Source organism: Littorina saxatilis, linkage group LG6 (genome assembly GCF_037325665.1).
Source record: "Littorina saxatilis isolate snail1 linkage group LG6, US_GU_Lsax_2.0, whole genome shotgun sequence".
In the NCBI taxonomy this organism is placed as follows: Eukaryota; Metazoa; Mollusca; class Gastropoda; order Littorinimorpha; family Littorinidae; genus Littorina; species Littorina saxatilis.
Window position 1 is genome coordinate 37995613 of NC_090250.1, and position 23529 is coordinate 38019141.

At 41.4% G+C, this 23529-nt stretch overlaps 3 protein-coding genes across 3 annotated transcripts in view; 1 reads left to right on the forward strand and 2 right to left on the reverse strand.

The window, feature by feature from the left end:
• Positions 1 to 15944, reverse strand: part of LOC138969158 (uncharacterized) — a 35232-nt gene extending 19288 nt beyond the window's left edge. The window contains exons 1-6 of the mRNA XM_070341880.1: positions 15396 to 15944; positions 9724 to 9835; positions 7265 to 7326; positions 3511 to 3689; positions 1679 to 1936; positions 28 to 87 (exon numbers count right to left, since the gene is read on the reverse strand). Coding sequence (XP_070197981.1) covers positions 28 to 87; positions 1679 to 1936; positions 3511 to 3689; positions 7265 to 7326; positions 9724 to 9819 — 655 coding nt within the window. The 5' untranslated portion in view covers positions 9820 to 9835; positions 15396 to 15944. The remainder of the gene's footprint in view (positions 1 to 27; positions 88 to 1678; positions 1937 to 3510; positions 3690 to 7264; positions 7327 to 9723; positions 9836 to 15395) is intronic.
• LOC138969160 (protein unc-50 homolog) overlaps positions 1 to 23529 on the forward strand; it is a 59746-nt gene that overhangs the window by 21334 nt on the left and 14883 nt on the right. The gene's annotated exons all lie outside the window — the stretch shown is intronic.
• LOC138969161 (cytochrome c oxidase assembly factor 5-like) overlaps positions 19180 to 23529 on the reverse strand; it is a 7806-nt gene continuing 3456 nt past the window's right edge. The window contains exons 3-4 of the mRNA XM_070341884.1: positions 20697 to 20801; positions 19180 to 19532 (exon numbers count right to left, since the gene is read on the reverse strand). Of these exons, the coding sequence (XP_070197985.1) occupies positions 19491 to 19532; positions 20697 to 20801 (147 nt within the window). The 3' untranslated portion in view covers positions 19180 to 19490. The remainder of the gene's footprint in view (positions 19533 to 20696; positions 20802 to 23529) is intronic.

The following is a 23529-nucleotide window of genomic DNA, read 5'->3' on the forward strand; positions in this document are numbered from 1 at the left end:
CTACTTGCTTTAGTAGCCTTTACATACCTACTATCGTAAAAGCAATAGCTGAGCTGAGCACAACCATCAGGTTTCCACCTTCTTTAACTGCAAATGAAACAAGAAAAGCAAATGTTTAGACGGATCTCCTTCGTCATTTCTCATTACAGTGGAACCCCCCCCCCCTTTTTTTTTAGACCCCTACCCCTCTCCCCCTAAATAAGACGTACTACCTCCCCTTTAAGACCCTCCCTCCACATCCTATAGAAGACTCCCTCCCTTCTTACTACTCCCCCGACCATCCTTCCTAATAGAAGTCTCCCCCACTTTTAAAAAAACCCACCCCCTGATTAGCCCATTCAAGACCCAGTATTCTCAGATTGTCTATTCATAAACTCTGAAAGTTGACCCCCATTTTAAGACTCCTTTTTTAAGACATGATTATCTCTTCTTTTTTTGTTGTAGGTCTTAACAGGAGGATTCCACTGTGTATTACCCCCCCATTTAAAAAAAAAATAAATAAAAAATGCTGCAACAACTTCACAAAATTATATTAAAGAGAACATTCACGTCTGACTTATTGACACAAAATGGATCCTACTGTCACCTGTATCAATCCATTCTGATTCAGTAATCGAACCCTGAGAATACCCCACCTCTACAAACTTGCAGCACCCCGACCCCCTTCGCACCACCATTGCTAGCCTCATACTCAACACCCTCTCCATTTTGAAAAAAAGTGATTTTTATTTTCAAGAGCCATAATTTTTTTGACCAAATAAATTTTTGCTGGCCAAGACAAAACATACATATATGTGTACTCAGACACTATGACATCATAACATGATGTTATCACTAATAGTCTTGCCAAGATTGACCAAATCAAACAATGACATCATTGCTTGATGAGGTCAAGACTTATATTCTTGATAGCTCAGTGGACATTTTCAATGGTGAAAATCTTTATCATCAAACATTCTCATGATGGGACTCTATAATTTGATGAAAACAAGCCACATTTTGGTCATGACGGCAGATTACCAATACCTACAATTGTGTGAAATTTAGAGGCTTTTGGCTCCCAAAATAACTGAGAAAACCTCAATGTAAAGCTTTTACTAACATGACCCCGCTGTGACCCCTAAATTGACGGGGATCAACCTAACTAGGGTCACGTCAGTAGATTATCAAACCCTTGAAGTGTTCAAAGTTTCAAATCTCTAGCTTCAAACATGCCACAGATAATGTCAATGTTAAGTTATTATGAATCGAACATGACCCCCTGCCACCCCAAATATTTGTTTTTCTGTGCACTTAAAAGACCGCTGGGTTGAAATATCGGTGGGCCCGGTAGCTCAGTTGGTAGAGCACTGGACTTGTGATCGAAAGGTCGCTGGTTCGAATCCGGGCCGGGACGGACACGGGTCAACTTAATGTGCAGACCCAGAGACGGAAGCCATGTCCCACCCCCGTGTCATCACAATGGCACGTAAAAGACCTTGGTCATTCTGCCATAAGTGCAGGTGGCTGAATACACCTAAACACGCAGACACCTGGGTAGCGCGACTCCGTTGCTGCTAGCTTTCCACTGGGAGGAAGCGACCCGAATTTCCCAGCGATGGGACAATAAAGTAATGAAAATGAAAATGAAAAAAATGTAACATATTGTTTTGTCAATTCAAACGTTCCAATAACTTACCTTTGTTGTTATTTGTTTTTGGACCTGGATCCTCTGTTGTTGGGCGTTGCAAAGTAGAAATACTAAACGCTTGGCACGCCTCAATCTCATTCTCAGTAGCTCCACTCCATGTCAGGTCCTGCGTGCAGTGGAGAGCAAGACTTTTTTTATCCCCACAACCTATGGTACACTTGCAGCCAGGGGCATACTTGCGGTGATTCTCTCTGCATTTTGTGGAGATGTTGCTCAGGCTGACTTGTTCAGGTAAAGGTGGGCACTCTGGAAGAATCAAGACACTGACTCATATTGATTCTGAGAGTTTTTTGTGTTTTTTGTCTTAATGGTTTATTCAGGCATCAACATTTACAACATAGTAGGAACATGTGACAACACAGCAGTTGTGAATTATCTTCATGTGACAAATCATAAGTGAATCCTCTGTAAATGAAACAGGAGAACAACAACAACAAAAACACAACGGAAAAACATGATATTTGACTGGAAAATACGGATATAAACTATTATGCTTTCCATTATTCGACTAAGGTATTGTATGGTAGCCACTTCTTTAAAAAACATGTATACTTCATTTCCATTTGGTGTACATATTTGTCAACTTTGTGTAAGTAAGACAGTTCTTTGAGAAACATTTGCAATGATGGTTTTAGTTTATTTATTCTACATTTATATATGTAAAACTTTGCTTGTAATAAAATATAATCAAAACCCTCATCAGTCTTACTTTTTGGGTGAGAGTTTTCATCATTTCATTCTGAGTGATTACAGTATTAGTACACTTCTTGAATGCAAACAGGCATAGATACGTATATATGTTACAGTAAGAACCCGTACCTAGGGAATACGAGTGATTCCTGAGCATTTTTGTGAATACACGTAATCCCCGTTTCACTCAGGGATTTCACGTAATCACTGAAATTCCCAGTGATTACTCGAAATCCCTGAAATTAGACCTGTCATTTTACGGGTTCTTACTATTGAGCATTCAGTGAATTCGCGTAATCTTCATCTCTGAACACCGACATTACCTATGACCTACAATTACACACAGCATAGTTTAACTTAGAGGACCTTTCAGTTTCGTCAGTGAGTGCAGTTGAAGTGTGTTTAAACGACGGAGACGAGCGAATGGTAGTGAATACTATTCAGGTTTCAAATGTGTCTGAACCACTGCTTGTTGCTTCATTCTTCCTCTTCCTCTTCCTCAAGCAAAGTCAAGATGTCTATCGAGGAAGGTTTACACAAAAGCTCATGGATCATTTTAAAGAAAACAAAAAAGGATTAATTCCAAAGTGTGACTATCAGAAGACCGTCGATGCCCTGAAAGCAGCAGCTGATAATTCCCATGCCAAGGGGCGGCTCGGATATTATCTGTTGGAGAAGTAAGTTTTCACTTCAATCTAGTATTTTACTCAGTCTCAGACAATGTCCCTCTCTCTCTCTGTCTCTGTCTCTCTCTGTCTCTCTCCCTCTCTCTCTCTCTGTGTCCCTCCCCCCCCCCCTCTCTCTCTCTGTCGCTCTGTCCCTCTCTCTCTCTCTCTGTCTCTCTCTCTCTGTCTCTTTGTCCCTCTCTCTCTCTCTCTCTGCCCCCCCCCTCTCTCTCTGTCTCTCTCTCTGTCCCTCTCTCAGTCTCTCTCTCTGTCTCTCTCTGTCTCTCTCCCTCATGGAGCGGTTCTGTGTGTAATTGACTGGTGAAGACTTATACGAACAAAACCAGTTCCATTGATTATTGTTCCTTTTGTTCTCTGGGTGAGCAAATGTTTACTGTTACTTGTACCGTCTCACCGGCAGTCACTTGTTTCTTAATGGTCCATGAGTAAGACAAATAAACATACCAGGCAGTGGCCAATCCGGGTCATCACACCAAGCAACCTCGCCTCCATGGTGAGTGATAGGCTCTGGGTTCTTGTTTTTGCACTCTGTACGAATCGCCTGAATCGCCTTCGGGTCACTTCCTTCAGGACCACAAAGATGGCATGGAAAACATTTCTTGAGACCCTCAGACCAGAACTCCCTGCAAAAAAAGGAAATTGAGAAGAATAACACAGTGGTACCTGCCATGTGAGGCCCCTCCAATAAGAGGACACGATGAAAGAGCACATTCCGTTGTTCCTTTTGTCTATTACCTCGACCTGAATACATGTCATGACACTGACAGGCCACCTGCAAATTCCAATGTAAGGACTCTTTTTAGTGGTCCCAAAGGTGTGCTATCATCGCAAGTACCACTGCACTGTCAAAAACTTAACCCAATATTGACGGACTGTGTGATATCTTCTGCTATGGTCTGTTGAGACAGTGATATCAAAATCGAGACAGGAGGTCGAGATTTTGATATCACTGTCGAAACAGACCAATACCAGAAGATATTCATCACACAGTCAGTCAATGTTAGATATATTGCTAATTCTCTGGACATTTTGTATTTGAGACAGTGACAAAAGGTCAGGTGTCATGTCTACTGTCCCGAATGACACACGATTGCTGACATTTCACCATTGCCAAAAGAATAAACAAATAAGAAATAGGTAGAAAATGAATGTGAAAACTGACTTTAATTGGTGATCAGTATTTTATATACCACTAACAAATAATCTACTTACACATAGCTGTTTGGCAAATGTATGTTGCATGGGACACACTGACATGAAAGTGGAAGATTTGTTTCCCTCTAGAAAAACTACATATCAAGTTACAATTTTTGTGCTCTTCCATTCCAGTTGGCAATCAATTGTTAACGCATGTTATAAGAAAAAATAGAACGAAAACAGATTAGATAGAATGAAAAATGTACTGGTGATGTCATTTGGGACATACTGACATGAAAACGTCACCTTTTGTCATTGTCTCATTTACTGTAAAGAAATTACAAAAGTATTTGTCTCAGTTTTGGCTGTTCCATATCCCTCCCTCTGATTATTATTTCTTTTTGTTCACTCTTTTCTTGTACTTTTCAGTATTTAAAAATGTCTTTTCTTTCAAAAAGTCTTTAGTCACTGTCTTGCTCAACTAAATTCTGGGATCATTACATTTTCATATATATTTGTTTGTTTTTAAATTTAGGTGTTTTTGTTTTTGAAGTGGGGAAGCAATAAAGAGGTCGTCGATATCAAAACTGATATCGACAGAAATGTTGTCGATATCACTTTTACAATGAGCTCAGTTTTGCCCAATTGACCAATGGAAATCCACGTAACATATGAAATAGCAATATTTGAAATTATTTGCAACGTCAGCACTGATCTGAAAAAGTAAAGCAATATATGTCAACCTTTCTTTAAACCACACAAAACAAACACAGGTGTAAGCTAATACAGTGGAACTTTCCTTTCAAGACTGCAAAAAAAACTGAGAAAATCACTGCCACTGCGGGGATGTAGCTCAGTCTGTAGCGCGCTGGATTTGTATCCAGTTGGCCGCTGTCAGCGTGAGTTCGTCCCCACGTTGGGCGAGAGATTTATTTCTAAGAGTCAACTTTGTGTGCAGACTCTCCTCGGTGTCCGAACACCCCCGTGTGTACACGCAAGCACAAGACCAAGTGCGCACGAAAAAGATCCTGTAATCCATGTCAGAGTTCGGTGGGTTATAGAAACACGAAAATACCCAGCATGCTTCCTCTGAAAGCGGTGTATGGCTGCCTAAATGGCGGGGTAAAAACGGTCATACACGTAAAAGCCGTGGGAGTTTCAGCCCATGAACGAAAAAACAAACAAACTGCCACAGTATTTTTTAATATAACAGCATTTTGGTATTGCTGTGTGCCAGGGCAACATATATTGCTTTCTTCAGTAGGTTCACTAATCTGTTCACTGCTCAATCATCTATTGGGATATCTCTTAGGTCTTTGGCATGTGTTTTGCTTATACCCTTGGCTATTAAGTGATAACATGATCATTGGACTTTGTGATTGTTATAGTAAAAATGTATATAATGACCATTCTTGTCAAAAAAATGACAGTTTCCGGACATTCACACACACATTGCAGCACATAAAACCACACAAAACACTGCCAAAACTGGTGTCAAACATCAGGTACTCACATTACAGCCCATAAAAGTTTCTTCTGTGTGGTAATCCATAAATCACTTCTTGTAGAGCTTCCAGAACACTGTATCGCTTGAAAACAGGTCTACGCCGTCATTTTGAATACTACTATCGGTTCTACATTTCTCAGAAAGTTTTCTCCACGTGGTACTAACTTATCCAAACAGACAAAGGGAAAGAACTGTGCTTAGTAGCCCTACAAGTAGTTGGACCAGTTTTCAATATTACCCCCCATTTGGTTTTCAGAAATGTCGCTGATGCAAATGCCACGTACCTAGTAGTAGTACGTGAATGGGCGTATGACAAACTGAAAACGACCACGTACCTAGTACGAAGTGGGCAGTAAAGGGGTTAAAAATGAAGGTCAGTCTTACATTTGGGTACATTAACAGAGGTTTAAGAACAGAAAACTTGAACAAACAAGGTCTTAAAAAGGAGGAAGTCTTTGGGGGACCTTAAAAGGGGGGATTCCACTGGATGTCCAAAACAAGTTACCGTATTTGACGGACTACATGCCGCGACTTTTTTTAAAAAAAAATCGCATTGCGGCTTATAAAAAGATGCGGCTAAAACGTTACCTAAACTTGAATAGCATTCACCTAATGGAAGTCGCCGCGGATTTTCATTTCGCTTGATTAGCGATTACCGGTACTTTATTAGCTCTCTACTCAAGACTCGGGGCTTTTCTCTTTCTTTCGCGAATCTTCGTTTGTCAACAAGTCATCGTGACAAGATAGCGTACAGAGAAACACCGGATGTTTCAGGATCTCGCGCGCGAGATTTCGGTTTTTTGTGTCTTGCGATAGTTGGGGGAGCAAGAGCCGCCATGTTGTGTTTTCGTCTGCTCGAAATGTGCGCAAAAGTCGTAAATCATCAAAAAAAAGCTTATTCCGGGCGGGACTACATGTGTGTGTTGGTTACAAATTGTGTGTGTGTGTGATATTTTTCTTCAAACTTTTTCACTTTTCTTCTTTGTTTCACTTGTTTATTCTCGGAGCCGATTTCGCCAAATACCGTACTTTCGTTTGCCTGGTTGTTTTGATTGATTGACACGATCTGATTATATTTTTTTCGACGGCGGCTAATATAGTGACGCGGCTTATACGTGGCTCGTCCCAATTTTTTTGTTAAAAGTCGGGGGTGCGGCTTATAAAACGGTGCGTCTTGTAATCCGTCACATACGGTATGCTCAATATTCAAGCAGAGTATTGCTAGAAAATAAATGTATTTCAAGAATCCTGTTTTGGATTTTTTAGCCTAAACAGACATGACATAATGTGCATTTGTAACATCACGTTTTTCAGTTTGACAAATTTTAATAAATTTATAGCTTTAAATCTAATAACCCCTTATGACTATGAGTATGTACAAACCTTTTGCAGAAGAGAAATAAATCTTAAAGTGTGGACTTTGTCTCCAAGTGTGAATTAATGTTCATTTTACATGCACTACAGCTTTATTATTACTCAGTCTACTGCCAGACCATTTCTTCCACTTATAGCCATCTGTACTGAACTCTGGAAAGAGATACTATGTTTACTCACAGCTTGGAACAACCAGATCCCGGCACTTCCCTTTTTCCTTTATGGATGGCACTGGAGTCCACCTGAAACATGCAAAATCCATTTCCTTCGATTAAATTCTTCCATGCCATAAATGTTCCTTAAAAATCAAGTTGATAATAAGAACAAACCAAACTGGGTCTTGCCTGTAAGTGTCATCTAAACTTTGTGGATATGAAATCTACTGTCATTCCATATAAACAGCTTTTTTTCTCTTTTGTAACACAAGAATATAGTGTATAGTAACAGTCCAAAACTTGGCAATTAATTATGTTAGCAGAGTGAAAAATCCTTGCAAAATTAATTTTGCAAATTAACATATATATATATATTATACACTCTTCAAAAAAAGTTAAGGATCGGTTGAAAAAACAGATCTAATTATAAAAAAATTGCCAAAAAATTAAACAGCGACATAATAATTAAAAGATTAATGTGTTTGAATTAACACATGAACAATGAGTCTTGACCTAGAATTTTGTTTGGCACGCAGAGTTATTTCCCTTTGTAGGACTTCTCAAAAGCTTCTGCATTTTGGAAGAAAAAGGGTGTTTTTTATAGCCCCATGAAATTTGCGGAACGCATGCCAGGGCAAACGGTTGTGATGCACGTGCTACAACAGGGTCCTGGCAATGAACATCGCTCACCAGCTTGTGTTTAAAGGTTGACACGCTGACACAATTATGCACAGTAGCAACATGTCCCCATGAAGAAAACTGAGCGATTTGGATAGAGGAAGGGCAATAGGATGGCTACAAGACAGTGTTGCTGCCAGGCAAGTGGCCCAGAGGCTTGCAGTGGCTCCCTCTGTCATCATCAGACTTCAAACAGAGATTACAAGCAACTGGAAGAGTGCAGGAGCGACAACGTTCTGGTCGGCCCAGAGTCACCACACAAAGAGAGGATCGCTTCATTCAGAGGCAGGCCATGCAACAAAGATTGGCTACGGCAAACAACATTAGGCAACGGCTACAAGCTACCATCAACACTGTTGTTAGTGGTCAGACGATCCGAAACCGCTTACACAAGTTTGGCTTGCGTGCAAGGCATCCAGTCCGAGGAACAACCCTGACTGCTAATCACCGAGCAGCTCGCCGAGCCTGGTGCACTCAACATGTGAGGTGGCAACGTCAGCAGTGGGCTCAGGTGTTGTTTACAGATGAGTCCCGCTTTTGCTTGGAACCTGCTGATGGTCGCATCCGAGTGTGGAGGCGTCGCAGAGCGCTTCGCAGAAGGCGCTGTTCTGGAACGACAGCGTTTTGGCGGAGGCTCTGCGATCAGTGCGATGGTCTGGGGAGGGATCAGCACACGTCTAAGGACACCTCTGTACCATGTAGTGGGCAACTTGACCGGTGTCCGCTACCAGAATGAGATCCTGCAACCCCTGGTCATTCCAGCCCTCCAAGCAATCGGCCCTCGTGCGATTCTTCAGAATGACAACGCACCCCCCCATCGCTCTGCAGCTGTAAACACCTTCATCCAGCAGGCCAGGGTCAACAGGATGCTGTGGCCAGCCAACAGCCCGGACCTGAACCCCATAGAGCACATGTGGGACGAGCTTTGACGTCGGGTACAGCAACATCACCCTCCTCCTGCCAATCTGGGTCAACTGCTGCAATGGCTCCAGCAGGAGTGGAATGGAGTTCCCAGAGCATTCATATATGAAACCTGATCCACTCCATGCGCCAACAATGTGTTGAATGCCTGGCACACAACGGAGGGCACACGTGTTATTGACACTGATTCACATTGTTGTGAATTCCATTTTCGAGGGTTGTCACGTTTGACACACTCTAGTTAAATTGTCGCTGCCACGTTCGATCTTTGCTTTATTTGTCATTACTCCTTGGTTGTTCAATTATATAATTTTTAAAACATGAAAGAATTCGGTCTTGTCTGTTTTGTGTGTCGCGCTTGTAAAAAAAGTGATCCTTAACTTTTTTTTGAAGGTCAGTTATGAAATCAATTGAGGTGAAAATTCCCATAATCTTGCACAGTCTGAAAAGACAGCCAGACTGCAGGTTTTGGGTGTGTGTCCATAATGAGGCATGCTCTAATTATCAAAGTAAAAGCATGGATTAGGATCTATCTTGATTTATAACTGGTCTACATGTCATTTAAAAAAGAACATCATTTACAATAGACCTTTTCGGTATCTGAGCAGCACTCGCAAGATGTGTCCGCGAGACTCGCTCTTTGTTATGCTTTGAACATCACAAGAACTTCAAAACCTCGGCTTTTGCAGCTCACGCAGGATAGCTGTACCATATATGCTTTGCTGTGCTCTGAAGTTTGCGAGAGCTTAATTATGAGAGCTTGGAATACAGATAAGGTCTATTAATAACTTTGAGCTGATTCTGATCTAGCTTATCATGCAAAACTCAATGCTCTACCGTAATAAACAACAAGAATTCACAGATAACACAACAATGTTTACTTACCTGTAAAATTAATAGTAACAACGTCATCAAACAGCCTAATCCAGCCATTATCCTGTTGACAGTTAACACTGGTGCCACTGGTGGAGTCATCCTCATGCGGTTCCCTCCCTTCCTGCAAGAACAGGGATGCATTGGAAAATTTGTTTAAGCTAATCCCATGTAAATTAGTTCTAAAATTCACAAATATAATTTACTGGTACAATGAGACACCCATTGCGATTCAGACGTACTCCCATTTTACATGTACTACAAAGACCCTATAATTGTTTTCTCAAATTTTCTGTTCATGAATTTACTGCACACCTCCCACAGTACAACTGAAAGTCAAAATCAACCTCTTCCAGCTTCCTCTACCGTGGGTGACCAGCAACAAATATATTTGGGGCCCGGGTAGCTCAGCTGGTAGAGCACTCAGTACTTGTGATCGAAAGGTCTCAGGTTCGAATTCGGGCCGGGATGGACACGGGTCAACTTTATGTGCAGACCCAGAGACGGTATACATCTCCCACTCCCGTGTCACCACAGTGGCACGTAAAAGACCCTGGTCATTCTGCCATAAGTGCAGATCGATGGCTGATACCACCTAAACACGCATACACTTGTGTATCTCATCTTAAGTCGGGTTAAAACCTGGGAACAATTATGCCCCTGGGGGCATAAAACTTGAATTTCTCTTGCAACAAATATACAGTGGAACCTCCCGTAATGACCTCTCCCAAGAACGACCCCCTCCGTTTGCCGACCGAATTACTCGGCAGGGATGCTTTTCACACTGTAACTAACCTCCCAAGAACGACGCCCTCCTTTTTTCCGATGACCGACCTACCAACTTAGGGTCAATAATGACTTTGACCTTTTAAACAGTGAGTGTCAAAGTTCGTAATTACGCAGCACACGCCCACCATTAGTCACGCATCAAGAGTCAGGGGTGGTAGTCTGTAGTCAGTAGTGCGTGTAAGTCAAGTGGCCCACGGCTGTCATCTTCTCACCTATTGCTGTCACACTTGACGGACTGCCCTCGAAGTAGGGGGAGGGGGAGGGGGGGTAGGAGGCATTGGGTAGGGGCAGTTAGAGCAACAATAATGAATTGATGTGTAGTACTCTGTGAGTGTGTGCTCACCAACTGAGACCTCGAGGGTCAATGACCCATTAGGCCAAAAAAAATAATAGGTGTGGTTACGGTAACATAGCCCAAAAAAAATAGGGTAGGAAGGTAGGCAATCACTTTTTTTTTGGTTTACTTTTTTTCTAATGTGTACAAATTAAACCTACTTGACAGGGAAATAAGTGTGCGACTCGGGCGCTTTCGCTTTCATTGCGTTTTATGCACTCGTTTACTTGGTTTTTTTTGGTATTTTTGTGACAAATGTAATAAAAAGTTATAGGGTCGGCCCCAAAAAATAGGGTAGGTCGGGTTACCGTAACCACACCTATTTTTTTTTTAGGCCTTACTTGCAAATGAGCAAGTTTTACCTATGGGACGGTCCCCTTTGATGTCTGAGAGGAAACTCAGGTAACAGACACTGACCTTCTAACCCGGGGTCAATCACCGAGTTTTACCTATGAAACCGTGCGTGTGTGTCAGTGTGTGTGTGTGGGTGTTATGTTTGCCCGTGTGTGCGCTGGTGTATGCACGGACATCATGCTTATAATCCATATGCACATCAAATGGGAACAAAATAGGATAACGGACACAAGTTTCAAAACTGAACTGCCCAACAGTTTCCACCCCTGTGAAAAAAAATTATACCTCCCAATAAATTAAAGACCCCTGCCCTCCTTTTTACAACCGATTTTCCTGGACATTTTCAAGGTCGTTAGTGGGAGGTTTTACTGTGTGCATATATATGAGTTGTTCTTTGCTACTGGTCACAAGTGGGGGTCAGCTCACACGGACGCATTTTTCAATACAGTCTAGGGGAGAAACTGGTCACAAAGCACCCAGTACATGCCAGAGAGATAGGAGAATCGGCACAATCAAAGAAAATACCAAAATCATTCAATAGATATGGAAATATTAAGATTTACTGTGAAAATGCCAGCAAAAATGACGTCCAAAAACGGGAACGCACACTTGGTGCGTCTTTGAAGACTTACCTCCCGTTCTGTGTTGTTGATAATAGTCGTGTTTGTGCTGTTGTTGTTGAAATAGTATCTAATAAAACTGATGCAGTTCTTGAAATGTTGCAAATTATTGTTGTCTTTGTGAAATGCGAGAGTGTTCTGAGGCGTAATCTGCATACGGCTGATGTCCCACATAGGGTACCCCACTTCGATCAGCGTATCACTCCAAATGAGCTTCATAGCAGAAAAACAGATACACTACCAACACACTGCATAACAGATCTACAAGTCTGAGCCAGAATCATTGAAATTTACTTTCTGTATAAAATATTGCAATCAAATTTGTTCACGATGTCCCACAAATAACGCAGGTTACCCTCGCCTTCGATTCAAAGTAACTCCAATCTGACTTAATTACAATCGAAACGCAGATGACGAACTGATTCACCACAAATTTGTGGTATTTTACACACAAATTTCAACTGTGTTGTTTCGCGATAAACAGCCATAAACAAACAAATGTGGCGCCGTCACGTCGCCTTGGAAGGAATAACGCAGGTGACCAAGGCTTGTTTCCGATACCTGTCTGATTAAAATCATCGTTTTTTCACGAATGACGGCTCTTTGGCAGATCTGGTGAGTTGGAAACTGTCTATGAATGTTTCATTTAATGTCAAATGCGTACATTCTTGTCGATATTGTTACCTTTGGGCTCATAAATTAAGTCAATCGTCGTGTTGTCCGAAAGTGACTTTTGTCAGCAACTTACTGTGCTTTGATCATTGACTGAGAAGAATCTTCCGATGACACTAGTTCATTTCACTACGCGACTGCAGATCTGCAAGGAAACTTATGGCAGGGGAAATAAGCTTAACTGAAGACGAATAAGCGGAGTAACTGTTCTTCAACGGATTGCTCTGACTGATCTAAATATTTAGATCTTGTCGTCTGCTAGTAAGTAGTCTTCGGTCGTGTGAAAGTCACATCTATTTCGACTGTGCACATCGATCCGTGTAGTGAAATGTTGATCTTTGATGATTTGGCAACATAACTTCGCTAAATGTGCTTCGAGTGTATCTCTCCGTTAACCGCATTTGAAAACGTCTTTTAACAAGACCATGTTTCGACAGCCCAGACGGGGAGGATCCTCGATAGCTCACAGGGTATATAATGTTTTCCGCCGTTTTTTGAAGAATCCTTTCAAATTTGCTATTCCAAAAGTACCTTATGACACGACTCGAGTGGCAAAGAACATTCTCTGCAATTCCTGTCTCAGTCCGTGCAGCCGTTTCGGGTCCTATCGTCATCATACAAACATACACACAGACACACAAGGACCACCTTTAAAAGTTAGATTATGTAGGAACCATGTGAACAAGTGATGTTTTCTTATGTACAACAGATACTACAGTATTTCTGCTTTATGAAAAGCAATATTTCAAAAACAAAACTAGAGATTTGAATTTTGACCACTTTTCCCCCTTTCTGTCACCAGTACTGAAGAACAACTCATATATATCTATAAATCAATTAATCTGCAATATGCCAAACGATTAATTCCAACACAAAAAGGCCAACGCTCACTTTAGCAAGCACATCCACCCTTGTTCACTGTACGCGTCTGTCCATGATTTGTTTAAATATGTACTGTAAGCAATAATTTTAGTATGTATGATGCAGAAGGGCGCAGTGGCGTGGTGGTAAGACGTCGACCTCCTAATCGGGAGGTCGTGAGTTCGAATCCCGGTCGCTGCCGCCTGGTGGGTTAAGAGTGGAGATTTTTCCGATCTCCCAGGTCAACTTATGTGCAGACCTGCTAGTGACTTAACCCCCTTTGTGTGTACACGCAAGCACAAGACCAAGTGCGCACGGAAAAGATCCTGTAATCCATGTCGGAGTTCGGTGGGTTATGGAAACACGAAAATACCCAGCATGCCTACCCAACGAAAGCGGAGTGAGCTAACTATGCTCTCAGAGTATAGTGTGGGCTCACACGTAACCAGAAAACTCTGGAACGCTGAAGAAGAAAGAAGAAGTATGTATGCAGGCATGAGCAAGTTTCAGAATTTTCACTCGCCTTGTGGGCGAGTGAAATTCAAAATTGACTAGCCCACAAACAAATTCACTCGCCCACAAAAATGAGTTTCCAAAAAACAAAACGATTCCATCCATTCAAACATGGTGAAAGGCGAGCAGGTCTTTGCAAGCGCCTGTACCGATCGCACAAGTTTAGCGACACGAGCACGCTGGTCTTGCGTTAGCTGGTGCATAGCGTGTCACCCCTCGGTGTCTTCGACCTTTTTGTTTGAGTTAACCTATTATTTGGTGTTTTGTTGGTGACACTTTGATGTTTCGTGTGCACGTATGTTTTCTAGCTTAAATTTGTCCGTACCAACAACGAATGGCCCCTTTCTCTCCTTCTCAGAAATGCCATGCTTTTCGCAAGCACTACACAACATGACTTTGTTTTTCTCCCGATCATAGTTTTGCCAGTATCTCTGCTAACCAGAGTCAGATTTTATCCAGTCTGCCTCGAAGGTACGCTTCCTCTGTCCGGATTCATACTTTTTCAGTCTCTCGGACTCCCGTTACCTCTGGTTTGGCTTTTTTGTTTGGGGGCTGGCAGTTGTCCAAGTATTTCCACATGTTTACAGCTTCAGATCTGCCTAGGCTGCTGAGGCATGCGTGCTGCGTCGACAGTTCTGATTGGTTAAAATCGCGTCAACGGAAAGTCCTGATAACCCCGATATACGGTTCTGGTCATTCTGATTGGTTCATGGTCATTAAACTTAAAGAGAATTTCCCGATCAGCTCAAACTGGAGCTCCGATCACATCTAATTTTAGCAGTCGTAGACGACAATGTGCTTCACAACTTACACTTTACAGACAATCGTCGCTCGGAAAATGATAATAGTTAATACCACAGACCCAATATTTTCACTTGCCAAGTGGGCGATCATTATAAGACTTTCTACTCGCCCACACTCATTTCTGGTCGCCTGTGGCAAGTAGGCAACCGATCTTGCTCATGCCTGATGTATGCAATCTATCAATTCTTTTCTCGTGAAAACTAGCTGTATTCTACTTCTAGTTTCCACAGTACTTGATCCTGAGAAACCATACAGCCTACGCCATGAGTGCCCCTCTTCAGTTGTGTCCATTCTTTTCCCAAGAATCTCAGCTTGCTTACCAGGAAAAATCATGTGAGACCTGTACTAAGTAGCTGGTAGTACTGTACTAGTGTTACATTCATTGCATGCATGCATCGTTCACAAAACAGATCATATCCTGTCACATTATTTTTTTATCACAATTTCATTGAATCTGATCAACAAACAAAACTCAATCAAAGCGTCAGTTTTGTTCCAAACTGAAATGCACTAGTAGTAGTACTAATAGTATAACGATGTTTACTTACACTTGTTTACAAAAATAGAAATTTATACCTGCATGCCACAGGATCGAGTCACTTTGACTACCTAACTTAGTCACCAAGTGGCAGTCAAAGTGCTATACATGATTTTACACTACAGTCTACGCGCAATACACTTGCCCCAAATACAAGTACGCAAATGTTAACATTTTGTTTCTCGAAAAAATCACTTACCGAAGTGTGTTTATTGGTGTCACGCCTTCAGCACTGACTGACAGTGACAAGGCCTAGGTCACCTGTTGATGGTGTGGTGGTCGCCATGTTGCCTTCAATGCTTCAGTTTTCTTTAAATAAACAAAAACAATGTCGTCCCGAACCTGTGTAACCTGGAATCAAACGTCATAAAACAATACCACAATCTCTGAGATGATTTATGGCTGGCATCCCTTGAAATTGCATCATACACAACAATTTCCTGATCTTTCTTCCTTCTTCCTGATCGTGCCTGAAAGCTCCATTTCCAACAGGAAGGGAATTTCCCAGAAGTGGGAGATGACAGCTGAGTTGTATCCCTTGGTAAGCTCTCCTACTCTCTCATCCAATCGATTGTTGGCCGTGGCTGGAGAACCGACGAGTCGGTTACGGAGCACCCAGGCTCGAGAACCGGCGAGTCGGTTGAGAACCGATCAAGTCAAGTCAAGTCAAGTCAATATTTATTTCAAAAAACCCCTTGGGTTACATGAATAAAATAAATAAAAATTGCAATAAACACGACAAAAAAGAGACATGTAATAATGAGACACAACACTTCTAATTAACCGAAAATAAATCAAGCTTAATTCAAAACAAAATAATTGTAATCATACATTTTTTTTTTTTTACAAGAATGTATATGTTTCTGTGTTTGTTTTGGTTTTCATGAAATTTTTTTAAAAAACGTGATCAAATAATCAGAACTCTTTCAAAATACTCTTAATAAAATATATTAAATGCAATAACTTTCGTTTCTTTGTTAATTCAAATAAATGTTTAAATTTGACTGCATTTGAATTTCTACGAAAATACAATGGTAACAACCTTTTCCTCACATTTTCAAAAAAATGACACTGAAATATATAATGAAATTCATCTCAGAGTTCTCCAGACTGGCATTTAACACATATTCTTTCGTTATGTGGTATATTTAACATTCGGCCTTTCTGTATTGCCAATTTATGATTTAATGTTCTAAAACGTAAAAAAGAGAGTGCTTTCGACAAGCTTTCGACAAGCTTTCTGAAAGCTCTCAAAATAAAGGTTCCCTTTCTTTCGTCACAAGACTGAGCTGAGGCCAGAGTGGGAGCTCCGTAACGACTCGTCGGTTCTCGAGACTCTTAGACTTGAACAATAAAAACGGCCCGTAAACAGGTGATGCAACTGAGTCCCAAAGAACTACCAGCAGGTACCACTACCAGCTGAATCATTCAGTGAATGGCAATTTCAAAAAATCATTGACTCCTGTCTCCCTTTGTCCAACTCCAAACTTTACCCTTTTCCTCGTCCTAACCTTAAAATGTCTTTTTTACATTTAGTCAAGTTTTGACTAAATGTTTTAACATAGAGGGGGAATCGAGACGAGGGTCGTGGTGTGTGTGTGTGTGTGTGTGTGTCTGTGTGTGTGTCTGTGCGTGTGTGTGTGTAGAGCGATTCAGAGTAAACTACTGGACTAATCTTTATGAAATCTTACATGAGAGTTCCTGGGTATGATATCCCCAGATCTTTTTTTCATTTTTTCGATAAATGTCTTTGATGACGTCATATCCGGCTTTTTGTAAAAGTTGAGGCGGCACTGTCACACCTTCATTTTTCAATCAAATTGATTGAAATTTTGGCCAAGCAATCTTCGACGAAGGCCGGACTTCGGTATTGCATTTCAGCATGGAGGCTTAAAAATTAATTAATGACTTTCAGGTCAAATGTAATTAAAATTATTTTTTTACAAAACGATCCAAAATTACTTTTATTTTATTCTTTATCATGTTCTGATTCCAAAAACATATAAATATGTTATATTCGGATTAAAAACAAGCTCTAAAAATTAAAAATATAACAATTATGATTAAAATTAAATTTCCGAAATCGTTTTAAAAACAATTTCATCTTATTCCTTGTCGGCTCCTGATTCTAAAAACATATAGATATATGTTTGGATTAAAAAGACGCTCAGAAAGTTAAAACGAAGAGAGATACAGTAAAGCGTGCTATGCAGCGCAGCGCAACCGCTACCGCGTTAAACAGGCTCGTCACTTTCACTGCCTTTTGCACTAGCGGCGGACTACGGTCATTGTGAAAAAATGCAGTGCGTTCAGTTTCATTCTGCGAGTTCCACAGCTTGACTAAATGTAGTAATTTCGCCTTATGCGACTTGTTTTTTAATTCTCTTGACTTTTCTGCGGCCGCCACGTGAAAGTCCAACCTCAGTCGATAAAAAAAAGATAAGTGAATGTCAGTCCTTGTTTCTTATCAGTCTGCTGGGGTGTTATGCAGCGACTACCCACCCCTGCCCATCCACCTTCCCAATTGACACTATCCTTGTTGTTCTTATGCTTTTGGTTTGTTTGTTTGCTTGTTTGTTTTTTGCCTCAATTTTGATAGTTGCAGTTGTTGGGCTTTGGGGTTGTTGTTTTTTGACGTGGCAAAAGAAGCAAAAAGGAGGCTACTCCTGTTGATAAGTTTTCTAGTTAGTGATGATGTTGTTTTTGTTTGTGTGTGGGTTTTGTTTCCTTTTGTTGCTTACTCAAGACCAGTTAGCTGTGCCTGCGTGCACTCTCATTGTGCGGGTGTTTGAATGTGTGGCTTAACTGTGTATTTTGTTAGCTTAAACGCCCTATGGGCAAAAAGCTGAAATAAAACCTTGAAACCTTGTTACTTTTGTGTTTTTGTATTGCTTTTTTTTGTGGTAACGTTTTCCTGAAGAACAATCCAAAGACAAACTTTTTGACATTTGATGTGTGCCTGTCTTTGCCTTGGTGAGTGAAGATATATTTTGTTTAAACATGACTTTGTGTTGTTTTTTGTCTCTTCTCCCATTTTTGTTGTTAAGTTTTGTCATGGAAAAGAAGTGTGACTGAAAAGTAAACAAAAACTACTAGAAAATATTACAGTAACTGAATACGCCACCATGCATGTACTTAAAATATGAATTAACCCTTACACTGGTGCAATTCTGTAACACATGTTACATAGCCACTGGTGAATTAACAGATAGAAAAATAAAGAAAAATGGTCATATTGGTTTTCGCATCCATGGGAGGTAATCGAACCGACCAAACAGACTGAGCCAGTAGCGCGACATATGTCGTGACAACCAGGTGACAGTATACGTAAAGTAACGCAACATATGTCGTGAAAACCAGCCTAAGGGTTAAGATGATTGCCAAGCATTTCATTGTATTTCACCTGTACTTGTAGCTTACCTCCTGTACGTATCTCGATCCACACCATGGCTTTCACATTATGTGATTACACTTTTTGACCATAACCCTCAACTAATTTTGGTTTGGTGATTTGTTTGATTTAAAAAAAAATTCTTGTTTTTAAGATATTAAATACAGCTGCAGGACAATATCTGCTCAACAAGACTAGCACTCGTGATTCTGCTTTTCTTTTGTGTCAACAGTTACAACAGTAAATTAAAAATAACAATTCTTTTTTTTTCTCCAGTGATTGAAATAAAATCTGTAAGACTTCCATTTTTTTTCTCCAAAGAAAGCAATGTCAGTGTTGAGTGCCTATGCGTTTGCATACCTTGAATCAATCATTTGAAAAGCAAAAGTTGACTATATATATGTCAAAGCTACAAAACGTTGGGATCACATTTCTGGAAAATAAAAATAAAACGTTCTCACAGGAGTATAATGTGAGACTTTTCTTATAAATCACAGCTCATGCAATTCTTAGTCATTTGATGAGTAAAATCCCCCCCCCCCCCCCTCGCACACACACACACACACACAAACACTTTGCAAATAAAATGCAGTTTGTTCTTGTACATTTATTTATGGTTGCACAATGAGTATGAACACACACACACACACACACTTGCACGCAGACACATACATGTATTGACGCACTAACTCACGCACACACAAGCAAAATATTAATACATTCTTTCCTTACATGTCCACACTTCTAATTAAGGTAATAGTCATTCAAAATGTTTCTATATCAAACACCTCTGATATCACATTTCAAATACACAACTGGTCCAGAGAAAACTATTCTGACTTTTCATTGTGTACACGTTTTAAAAACTGTCCATGACTGTGGGTATAGGCGAATTCTTTTTGCTTAGTATCCCTTTCGTCCACGAAAACGTTGTCTCATGTCCAACTGAAAGCAAAATAACAATGTAGTTGTTTAATTAAAAACACAATAACACAATGTACAACATAAATTTACAGTCTACGGCTAGACACACAGGTATCAATAGAGTTTCAAATGAAGATTTAAAAGCAGAAGATATAAAGTGGAAAATAAATTGCAAGCAACGCACAAACACACACAAACATGCAGTTGGATACCTGATAGTATATCCATTCTCCGCTCACGCATTTAATCAGACACACTTATAAACTATAAGATCCATTCTCCACTCACACATTTAATCAGACACACTTATAAACTATAAGAGTTAAGCCATGCAAAAGTCTTGTCACTAATTCATCAGAATTTTTCATTGTCGTCCTGTTTTAATGTGAATTTTGCCGATCGCTTAATATTTTCTCCCATCTTCAGTGACTTGTTTGCAAGATTCTAACGTATTTACTTGCTTTGACCAATCAGATGTGCAGGTGTCTGTCTTGATCATGTCTTTTTGTCACCTATAACTTCAGATTGTTGGTTTTAACTCCACCCTTTTCTATTTACATCATAGTGCTTGTGAATTTAGTCAGAACTTGTGAGAGGAGAGCTTGAGAAAACTTTGGAGAGATCGCATCTTTTGTACTCTGTATGAGTACTGAGACAGAATTTATGTAGACTGAATTACATGTAATATAATTACTGTTGTTTGGCCACCCTGCCTGTGGCGGGTTTGGCAAGGAGAGGAATTAGGAACAAGAATAAAAGAGAAATGTGAACTAGCAGTAATGGGTGTTCCATTACGTCATTTATAGAGAGATGCGCGTTGGTCGGTGCTATAGTGAACTCTTGCCTTTCTTTTCCACAGTATGTGTATAATTTTAATGTCGATGATGAGTTTAAGTTTTGCTCATCTCATGCAAGACACTATTGAAGCCACCAAATGGTGTTCTCGATCGTACCTTTCTGCAAACTCAACTCAAGACTATACTTCAACTCCAATTCTTCCTTCTGACACCATTACATATTTAATTTCAGCGTAACTTACCAATTCTTTCCTTGAAAGGATCATAGCCTGCTTGAAATCAATTCTGTGCATCGGTTGCAAAACATTTTACTGTGGGCAGTGAAATCAACATACATGTAGCACACTAGCAATAGTAGCATGCCTGTATGATTAAAAACTTAACTTACAAGCGATCTCTTGCACTCAAAAAAGGCTGCCCTGAGACTCTGGCATTGTGTTGGGATACTGGGATCGTTGCCCAGTAATAAGCATTCCTTGGGTGTTTTTCCATTCTGTAAAAGAGGATATATAATATGAACAAAAACATACTCCAATTACCTCGTCCAATGCTCAAATACATGCTGAAGTGTAATCATTATGAAAATCGAAAATTTTATTGTAAATTTTCATTTAATAAATATACCTACCCGAATCACATGTAGCATTGACACAATCGGAGATGCTAGGTTCTGTACAGGCTAACCGTCTAAGGGAAGCAACCCCAACCACAAAAGTGTAAACGTAGCCATGGTAATGCCCATACACCCGGGGAGTTACCTCCCCTCGTGCATGCCACGTCACCACTGCTACTGAACACGTGGTTCCTATCATTCGACCTAAAGAATAAATTCTCCAAATCAAAAGCGGGGTTGGCGGGAGGGAATATACTATGTGATTCGGGTAGGTATATTTATTAAATGAAAATTTACAATAAAATTTTCGATTAAATTACATATTCCTACTCCGAATCACATGTAGCAGATTACAACAACAAGGCGGTGGGAAAGAAAAATCTAACTCACTCAAAAAACCTTGCCAAAAACCTGGACCGCTGCCAAAAAATCAGGGCGGTCCCAGTGGGAAAGAAAATCTAACCCACTCAAAAGCCCTTGCCAGGGCTGGCCCACTGCCAACAGGCAGTGAGGGAACCAAGGAAAGTCCTGATTGACAGCCGAGAAGAATCTCAGGCGAAAAGCGAAAGAGACAACCTCAGAGATCCAGAAAGCTGTGCTCAGCACTTCTTCCAATCTCCTAGCCGTAAAAAACAGCACAGGAATAGACCCAAGCCTTGGATTAATAACCCTGGCGAGCCAAGGGAAAGACAAGCTTCCCCCCCCCCCCCCTTTTTATTGGAAGGAAATGCTAATGTCCTGAGAAGATCCGTGCGTAAGGTTGTCCCCTCAACTGAGAAGGACGAACCCCCGCGGTGACCTTAAGACAACCATGCCAAAGTCTGCAAACCTTGGGATGTAGTAAAGCCCAAAAGGCTTGTGAGAAAGAAGTCAGCTTAAAATAAGAGTGACCAATCCCCACGAAAGAGCGAGAGAGAGACATCCAAGCACTAAGTACCAGAGTCCACCTCGAAGAGAAAACTCACAAATAGAAGGTCGCCAGTTATCCCCTACCAGTCCCTGCGAACGCAGGGAGAGAGGTAGCACCCGACAGCAGCCACTTACGACTGTGCGTACGCTACCGGAAGTGAGGACCCACGGTGGTCAAAAACCGATGTGACTGGCAACCATAAACAAAATGGCTAAAAGCCAGAATGTTCCCAAAACAGTCTGCTTGAAGGTAATCGAGAGTGAATCAAAAACCGAAAGCAGAAAACCAAGACTGGTAAACGTAACCGTGAAGCCAGCCAGCCATAAGACTCCCGAAACCAGAGTTCTCAGGGAAAAAACAGGCAGTTAACTTCCTAGCCAAATCAAGAGCCTACCTGAGTCTGGCCAGAAACCCAGAGCGCGTCTGTCCCTGTCTGAAGACAGAGTCCAACGCGGAGAAAAACGGAAAACCGCCCTAGACAAAGTTGCCTTTTGTAGCCGGGCGACTGTAAGGAAACCCGACCCAACAGACGTCATCCTGACTCGCCTCATACTAAGATGAGGAAGAAGAGAGGAAAGGCCCAAGACTGAAGTCACAGGAACCGAACCTTAGCTAAACCTCTGCCCGAAGGAGAAGAGTAGCCAAAACCTGAGAGAGAGGAGGAAAGCCACAAAGAACTACTCCTCAAACATCCATTGTCCAAGACAATGCCCCCTCAGGAAAACCTGAATGTTACTTCCGAGGCCAACTCAAGTGTACCTTAAGTTTGGACGAAACACCAGAACGCGTCTGATCACTAGAGAAAGACAGAGTCCGACTCGATGAAAGACAACAAGGACCAAAGTCCGAACGTTTGTGGCCAAACAGGGGTAACCTGAAGCCAGAGAACCCCACAAGCCACAAGAAACGGGAAGGCAACAACCACCATCGCCGCAACGTGGAATGGCTGTTGCCCGGCCAAGGCTGCCTATTGGCTGCCAGCTTAGCTTAACCAGAGGAATGAGCATGCTTCTGCTAAGCATGTTTCTGAGTATGCTAGCCCTACCTTCCTTCAACCCTTGTAAAGCAGTCAGAGACCTGGTGATCTCTACTCGACTGAATCTCTACTGCAGGCAAAGTTTAAGCGACTCTCTTTGACTGTTCAGGGAACTGAGAATGCGAAAGAAACGAGCCCCTCCGACACACGCCGTACAAGCGTAGAGAAGGAAGGGCAGCCTCATCTGCTCCATGCTCACCCTAGCAAGGGCTGGCCAACAGAGTAGAGAAAGGAGGCAAGTTCCAAAGGCTGAATAAGCAAGAAGGAACAAAAGGTGAAGCCCGTGTAGCCGAAGCCAGCCAAGGCTGAGCATGTTCCGGAACTGAACCATAGTAGAAACAGCGGCAGAACCAAAACACTAGAGATACCACCTTCGGGAGGAGATGGCCTAGCCAAAACCTGCAAACCGTGGTACCTACAAAAGGTGACTAAGGAACCGGAAGTAGAAAAACATCCTATCTTCACGGAACGGAAGTCCGACATCGACAACAAAGTCAACCAACAAGGAAGCCACCAATGTCGATGCACCCAAGGGAAATCCTGAGCCGAAGCTTGAGCTTCGACGGAAATCCAGAACGTGTTCGATTGCTGACTAAAGACTGAGAACCAGAATAGCTCAGCTACGAACGCAAACCGAAGTCACAGTTGCTGGTGGTAAACTG